At 45.1% G+C, this 8,397-nt stretch overlaps 1 protein-coding gene across 1 annotated transcript in view; it reads right to left on the bottom strand.

Moving 5' to 3' along the window:
* Positions 1–4,576: 4,576 nt before the first annotated feature.
* The window catches only part of pard6a (par-6 family cell polarity regulator alpha), a 42,579-nt gene continuing 38,758 nt past the window's right edge, over positions 4,577–8,397 (bottom strand). The window contains exon 6 of the mRNA XM_068739162.1: positions 4,577–4,895. Within this exon, the coding sequence (XP_068595263.1) occupies positions 4,577–4,895 (319 nt within the window). The remainder of the gene's footprint in view (positions 4,896–8,397) is intronic.

Genomic DNA, 8,397 nt, shown 5'->3' with positions numbered 1-8,397 from the left:
CCCCCGGTAGTGACGATGAACATCGTCCGGTGACATCATCGCAGGAATAGCTAGAGAATGATTCATTTCATAGCTCAGTGAGGGCTGGAACATCGACTGGCTGCAAAGTTAGCTTTGGCCAGAGCCGAAGGCGGGAGGTGTGGTGAAGACCACATGACAAAGACACCTGTACAGAACAGGCGGGGAGGCGTGTCTGTCTCTCTCTTTTCTTTCACCCATTCAGGTCCAGAGATCCAGACCTGTGCAAAGGAAATCCAGTCCCGTCAACGACATGGGAATTCCACGGGACGTCCTGAATGCATGTAACCAACTGACCAACTAACCTGAATGGGGGATAACACTGTTTAGAGAGCGTCCAATAAAAGTGATCGGATCAGTTGTGTGCAATAAAATGATCAATGCTTACTAATCCTACCAGGGGTTATGGCAGTTCATCACTAGTTGCAGGCACCGCTCATAATACATATTAAACTACTAACATTTAGAGATTCATGACTAGCTGCAGAGCCGGCTCTAGGCATAGGCGAGCTAGGCGATCGCCTAGGGCGCCACCTGCTGGAGGGGGCGCCACTCCAAGCCTCAAAAAATATATATATATATAAAAAAAAGGAAAACAATAAACTAATTAACGTATGTTAGGAAGCCCATACTATTAGTTTGGCGTTGCACGGCTCAGACGCGTTTTCAGCCGATAATTGTTTGTTCTGACGTGAGTTGTCACATGTCCCATGTTCGTGAACACACCATGGTTCTCCGACGCCTTTGAATGCGTCATCTCCGTGTGCAGCGTCAAAGCTGGAACAGTTTCCCTCTCCATACGACGGTAGAACGCCATTATACCGTGGCTTATTCTGAGGATGACGAAGAAGAACACCATCTATAGTCGGGTTTGCATGCTACATGACACACTGTTGCTAAGGCTAACACATGGTGACTGTTCGCAGGGAGAGGTAATGATAATTGTGTTTAGTTTTCTTGTGGGGATCTTTGGATCTCTGTCTTTAGTGTCCCTCATGGACGTCGTAGGTGAGGCTAGCTCACACTATAGACACGGTGAATGTTTAGATTTTTCCACTTTGTTGCACGACACGCCTTTGCGTCGGTTTGTGAGTTCGAGCTGAGTTCCCTGGGATGGACGTTCACGTGTCCTGGAAGTAACGTCAAGCTCCCAGGGGGGGGGGGGAGGCTTCCAGGCTGTGACAACCCGCTGCTTTTCCATCCGCTGGACGGGGACACTCATAGATCGGTTGCGGGGTCCTCATATAGGTTGCACCATACATTGGTTTATGGAGTGACCCAGTTGGGTCACACCATCAGGGGAAGTTGTAGGGAATTTCCATATTAGATGGGACTCCACAACGTGTTTACATGCCGACAGAACAGGGACGCACCACATTTAGTTTGTTATTGTAATGACTGATTTCAATTGAACGCATCACAACAGTGACGTCACACAACACAGATAAACATGGGCTTAGATTGGCTGGGGCGGGACCCCCACCTGGAGGGGGCCGGACTCATGGATATAGGAAGACGCGGACGCAGAGAGCGCCCCTTTGTTCAGACCTGAGACAGACACACGGAGCAGGATCGAACCTCAGCGCTGATATCTGAACCAACTTGTATTGATCTGCATATTATATACATATCTTAATCATGACCCAAATCCTCTTTATTGACCACGCACCCACACGGAGAACAAGAACCGGGGAGGGTTAAGGAAAACCCTAACAAGGTACAGTTACTCTATCTCACACACTCCAGGAAAAGCACTCGTCACGGCAGACACACTGCCACGTGCACCTCTTAATCAAGACCCAGATTCTAAAGCTACAGCAGAACTACTGGAAGACACGAACATCTATGTGGATGAAATGATTAAGAGCCTACCTGCAAGCTCAACGTATATCACTCAACTAAAAGAACAGCTAAAAACAGACAGCATATGTTCAGAAGTCATGTCATTTTGTAAGAGAAATTGGCCAGATTACAGCCGTCTCACAGGCCCAATCAAAGCATATTTGCCACACAGAGACATGTTAACTGTTCATGATGGACTGTTACTGAAAGGCACCATTCCTACCACTTTGCGCAACTCCGCCCTCATAGCCCTACACGAGGGACATCAGGGAATGTCTAGATGCAGAGAGAGAGAGCTCGAGAGACTGTGTGGTGGCCTGGTGTGAGTAGCCAAATCAACGACCTTGTGAAAAAATACAGCATATGTATTAAAGAACGTGCCAATCCAGTGAAGCCTTTAGAGACCATGGCAAAAAGTTGGAGCAGATCTTTTCTTACAATGCTACGATAGCTCTGCTAACCGCACTACCCTACTACCCATGAGGCTGTAATATCATTAGATGCAAAGAAAGTAGAGGACTTCAAGTACCTCGGGTCAACAGTGCAGAGTGATGGAGAGCATGTGGAAAGGAGGTGAAGAATTGTGTGCAGGCAGGCTGGAACGGGTGGAGGAAAGTATCAGGTGTGCTCTGTGCCCTCTGTGCTCTAAGCCGCCCATCATGGCTGTCCTCCGCTGAGGAAAAGACAGGAGGCGGAGCTAGAAGTGGAGGAGATGAAGATGCTGGGAGTGACCAGGTTGGATAGGATTCAAAATGAGACAATAGGGACAGTGAAGGTTAGACATTTTGGAGACATGGTCAGATGGTTTGGACATGTCCAGAGGAGAGATAGGGACTATATGATATCGGTAGAAGGATGGAAGTGCCAGGGAACAGGACTAGAGGACGACCCAGGAGAAGATCCATGGACGTAGTAAGGGAGGACATGAGAGTGGCTGGTGTTGGGGAGGACGATGCAAAGGACAGGGCTAGAGGACGATCCGGGAGAAGAGACATGGACGTAGTGAGGGAGGACATGAGAGTGGCTGGTGTTGGGGAGGACGATGCAAAGGACAGGGCTAGAGGACGACCCAGGAGAAGATACATGGACGTAGTGAGGGAGGACATGAGAGTGGCTGGTGTTGGGGAGGACGATGCAAAGGACAGGGCTAGAGGACGACCCAAGAGAAGATACATGGACGTAGTGAGGGAGGACATGAGTGGCTGGTGTTGGGGAGGACGATGCAAAGGACAGGGTGAAGTGGAGAACGTTGATTTGCTGTGGGGACTCCTCACAGGACAAGAAAACAGTACAGTCATAGTATTGCAAATATCATTGAATCCTTTTTATTTGAAGCAGTCTGAGGCACTCACTTTCGTGCTACATAACTACTATTCCAATAACATGCCAGGTAAAGCTTCTACTGGTTTTCACTGGGCTACTTCATATATATGATGACAAAAAGTCACATGGCCTAGAAGTAGTCACATGGTCACAATGGTGACCCAAGCAACAAACAAATCAAAATATGTTCTATATGTTCAAGGTCTTAGGATGTAAGGTATCGGTCCACATAGATATTACAATGGTGGTGATATGGTGTCACATGATCAGGAAGGACAGGTCATGACAACAGCCTGTATCACATGAATGATCATTTTGTACCTGTCTTGATGAAGGCTGAAGCACATGGTGTTACTTCTAGCAACACTGACAATAGCACTGTGAGCGTCGACTCCCCCAGACGAGCCCCAGAGGTATGACACTCCTAGACCAGCAGCACTGAGTGTATATTTATATTTTTACAATTAGGGAACTATTCCAACATTGCAGGTGCTCCATCCACTGCAGTGCAAGGTCTGTGCATACTTCCTCCTGTCTCACAGGCCCCTAATCAGCAGGGCAAAGTGAAAACTGGTTGGCTGAAGGTCCGTACAGGTGAGGGGACGTAGGAATTAAAACAATTAAAAAGATACTCACAACCAATGGCGTCACTGATTTATAGCTTAGAATGATGTTAGTCTCTGGAGCCATACGGAGGCAGCAGGGTACGCAAGGAAGCAGAAATTGCAAAAATATTCTATTTTAATTCATAGATTTAAACAATTAACAACACGCCTGGTTTAAACACATTCAATTTGTAAGATAGTGAATTGCCAGACCGCCAGCAGCATTATGTCACTAACTCTTCACTTTGTGCTGCATATTTTGAATGAACCTCCCACCAAAATACAACACAGATGGGCAAAGGCAGATGTTAAAGTGATAAAATGTTTGCGCTGTTTGTATTGGATGTTGTGATACCAAGGAAATGGAGCCACTTTTAAACTTGACGGTCCACTATTCTTTTTTTCGAGTCAGCTATCTGGCAATTAAAAGCTTCTGGTACACAAGTGATTTCAGGGCAAACATGATTTCTTCAGTATGTTTACATAAAAGTGACATATGGCTTTTACAGAAGCAATTGCTTCTCCATCCAGTTGTCTTTATAAATCCACATGGACTATTTCTTTAATAGTGGCATTTAAAACATTATTTGCACAACAACCTGATGGCTCGACACATGGCAGCGATCATGTGTTGGAGACATATGGAACATGTTGTTATGCGCATGGACTGTAGTGGGATTCTGACCGCCTCTATCCACTTTAAATAGATGAAATCCAAGTCGATCCATAGTAAGCTGTCACTTGGCCACAGTACAGCCATCCATAGTCGTAGTGGTTACAGCACTTGGTTACAGTGTTATGAAGTTGCTGTCCTCTCTCATGCGTTCCTGACTGCTACTGTGGGTGGAGTTTCCATTGTAATTTGACATCATCATCATGGCGCTGTCACTAAGGGTTGCGCCAACAGTATTGGGTAATGAGACACTCTGTGGGAGGGGCCTACTCCCAGCAGAGTTCTGCAGCCTGTTGCTCGGCGAGTCTCTGTAGAGGTTGGCATTGTTGCCGTTGGTAAACCGTTGGGAGTCAAAAGGTGGAAGGCAGTCATTCTCCAGAATGAGGTCACCGTCGTCATCTTCATCATCACTGTCACCCTCTGCAATGCTGCTGCTGTGTTAACACATGGTAAACAATGAAAACACAATAAATCTCGAATTGACAGACGTTCACATGATTCTGGGTTTAGTTTGTGATTTCCTGTCTTATTATATCCTTGTGCTTGTTTATACTTTGGACTTTCTCATATTTTACAACCCGTCGCTCCTTTGATACACACATTGCACAGCCTCATCACACCAGTGACCCTTCTCTACACAATTAGTGTCTGGTGTGATGTTTCACATAGGAAGTAATACAGCAGGAGCAATCTTTATCTGCCCTGTTATGTGCCATTTGATTGAGTGCTGTTCTTGCCTCTGCTGCGGGCTCACAGCTCGTATTGTGCCGTCTTTTTTGTGTGTCTAGCATGACGCTCTTAACCTGTGAATGAAGTAATCATTACTTTGGAATCTTTGCTCTGTTTTCCTGAGATCGCTGGTCCTTTCAGATTCATTTTTCTCTTTTGTATTGTTACAACCGGCTCAGTCGCAACACAATGAGGAACAAAACCCAGATTGAATTGCAGCAAAAAAGGTTATTTATTCATAACAAAAGAAAACAGGAAAAAAAGAAGCAAGGGGAGGATCTTGTGATCTGCTGCCAGGGAGCTGAGGAAAGCGAAGAGAAGAGAACGGGCAGCAGGGGAGGGGTTTATATAGGCTGAGCCCACAGCCTTATACAGGTGTACACAATCAAACAGGTAGCAGCCCATCAGCCCAGCTCTGGAAGACAGAGATGAGTGAAAACAGCAAAACATTGGTAATACATAACAGTCTGTACTTAGTGTTAACTACGACCATGTCACATGCTGAATGAGACAATGTGCTCTCACTAAGGTCTATGCATAATAGAAAAAAACTTTACTTTTCAACAAGCTCCGGCTCCTTTCCCTCCAACAAGGTGACATTCCATGTCCCAAGAGCTATTCTGTATCTGGGCATCGGGTCATCGAGCCCTCTGCCGTGGACTGCGGCCCACCCACATTGCACCCATCCCTTACAGCAGTGCTTCTCAATTAACAAAGAATAACTTTATTACCATTTTTTTTGTCTGCAACAGAAAATATTCGAAGTGCTTTTTTTTAGTCCTTAAACTACAATTTTTACAATTAAATAATAAATTAAATTAAATAACATCAATAAATAATAATAAATTAAAATTGATCAGCAACAATAACTCAGGAGCACAAAATATAAAACACAAACAATTGTGCAAAATAAGGAAGTCAGGTGTTTCCTCATCTCCCACCGTAGTCACGGTGAAGCCAAGCGCTATGTACGCTACTTCATATTTCCTCGTCTTGGCTTTCAACTGACGTTCCTTTGTCTTATCGTCTCTGTGTTGTTCATCTTCAGGAGACTTATTAATGAACATATGAGCTCGCGCTCAAACTTTAATGTCCCCGTCTCTAATAAACAACCCCCGTGCCCCTATCTGTGATCCTGCCGTGCCCCCTACTGGTCACATAGCATATCACCATTACATATCAAGACATCCCCTTTCCTTTAAAGAAGCATCAACATATTTACAGTTCTTCTAGCAACTGGAACATTACTATTATTTTGACACACAATTTAACAAGTGCATATAATATCAAAAAGATCCACATTGCATTCTATAGACCTATAACATGGTAACAAATTCTAGTCTATAGACTTACAAATCCAGTTTAACAGGTTTCTTAACAGATCTTTGTAAAGCAGGTACTGCTAAGGTGAGATCATTTGATTGTTCGCCTCCACCTGATGGCAGGTCAGTCACTGTGCCTGAAGTAGAGGCGTCTGTACCTCGTACATCATCAGAACCAGTCTCTGGGAAAAGTTCTTTTGTTTTCAGAAGGTGCCGCCGATTTCTCCTAAGAATGTTTCCATCCTCAGTTCTCACTTCATATGACCTCGGTCCAACTTCCTGGAGAACAGTTGCCTTTCTGTTCCATGCATCCTGATCTTGAATCCTCACAACATCATCTTTTGTAAGTGGTGAGAGCGATTTGGTTGCTCTGTCATAATAATGCTTCTGTTTCCTTTTCAAATCGTCCTGTTTTGCTCGTATCTCTCTGCTCTGTTTGATTTCTGCATGGCAGGGTAAGGTTGTACGTAACTTACGATTCATCAACAGTTCTGCTGGAGATAGACCACACTCAAGGGGACCAGACCTGTAGCTCAATAGAGCTAGATATGGATCTGATTTGCTGTCTGTGGCCTTCTTCAGAAGCTGCTTGACGATATGCACTCCCTTTTCTGCTTTCCCATTGGCTTGTGCGTGCTGAGGACTGGAAGTCACCTGCTGAAAGCCATAGTGGATTGAGAACTGCTGCCATTCTCTGCAGTTATAACAAGGACCATTGTCACTGACTACAGTCTCCGGTATCCCATGTCTGGCGAAGATGGATTTGACATGCGTTGTGACGTCGGTTGCGGTTGTGCTTGTGAGCAAAGCGATTTCAGGGTAGTTGGAGTAGTAATCAATCACCAACAAATAGTCTTTGCCATTGTAATGGAACAAATCTGTTCCCACTTTCTTCCAAGGGGCAGTAGGAAGATCTGGAATTAGCATAGGCTCCCTTGCCTGCTTACTCTGATGCTTTTGACAAGTTTCACATTTTCCAATCATGATTTCAATGTCTTTGTTGATGCCCGGCCAGGATACTGCGTCCCTGGCTCGTCTTTTGCACTTTTCGACTCCCAAATGTCCTTCATGTATCCTCTGCAGAATGTCTTTTCTCATGCTATGAGGAATCAGGATCCTTTTGTCTCTCAGCAATAGTCCATTTGCTACACTGAGCTCTGATCTGATGTGATAATACTTTGGACACGACCCTCTTGGCCAGCCAGTCTGCATGTGTGACTTCACTGTCTGTAGTTCTCTGTCTTTCACTGTCTCTTCACTTATTTGTTTAGACTTAGAATCAGACACTGGCAGACTCAACGATCATGCGTACATGCTCCTCAACCTCTTTTTCAGTCGAACTCGTGACACTCAGCTCTGGCGCTCTTGATAGTGCATCTGCTAACACTAAATGTTTGCCAGGTGTATACATCAAATCAAAATCATACCTCTGTAGTTTCATGATGAGGCGCTGAATCCTTGGCAACATGTCATTCAAGTTCTTTTTGATGATGGACACCAGGGGGCGATGGTCTGTCTCAACTGTGAAGGTAGGAAAGCCATAAACATAACAGTGAAATATTTCCAGTCCATCTACATAAGCCAACCCAAGACACTCCTTCTCGATCTGAGCATATCTGGTCTTGGTCTTAGTCTTGGACCTGGAAGCGTATGCCACTGGTCTCGGTCTTAGTCTTGGACCTGGAAGCGTATGCCACTGGTCTCGGTCTTAGTCTTGGACCTGGAAGCGTATGCCACTGGCTTCCAGTGTTCTTCTTCTGCTTGCAACAAGACGGCTCCGAGTCCATCTTTTGATGCATCTGTCGAGATCTTGAGTCTCTTTGTTGGATCGTAATAAGCTAGCCCTGGAGCAGTTGTGAGAGTTGTTCCTCATGTTTTCCACTTG

Source organism: Brachionichthys hirsutus, chromosome 5, assembly GCF_040956055.1.
Source record: "Brachionichthys hirsutus isolate HB-005 chromosome 5, CSIRO-AGI_Bhir_v1, whole genome shotgun sequence".
In the NCBI taxonomy this organism is placed as follows: domain Eukaryota; kingdom Metazoa; phylum Chordata; class Actinopteri; order Lophiiformes; family Brachionichthyidae; genus Brachionichthys; species Brachionichthys hirsutus.
This window is presented reverse-complemented; position numbering and strand designations above follow the sequence as displayed.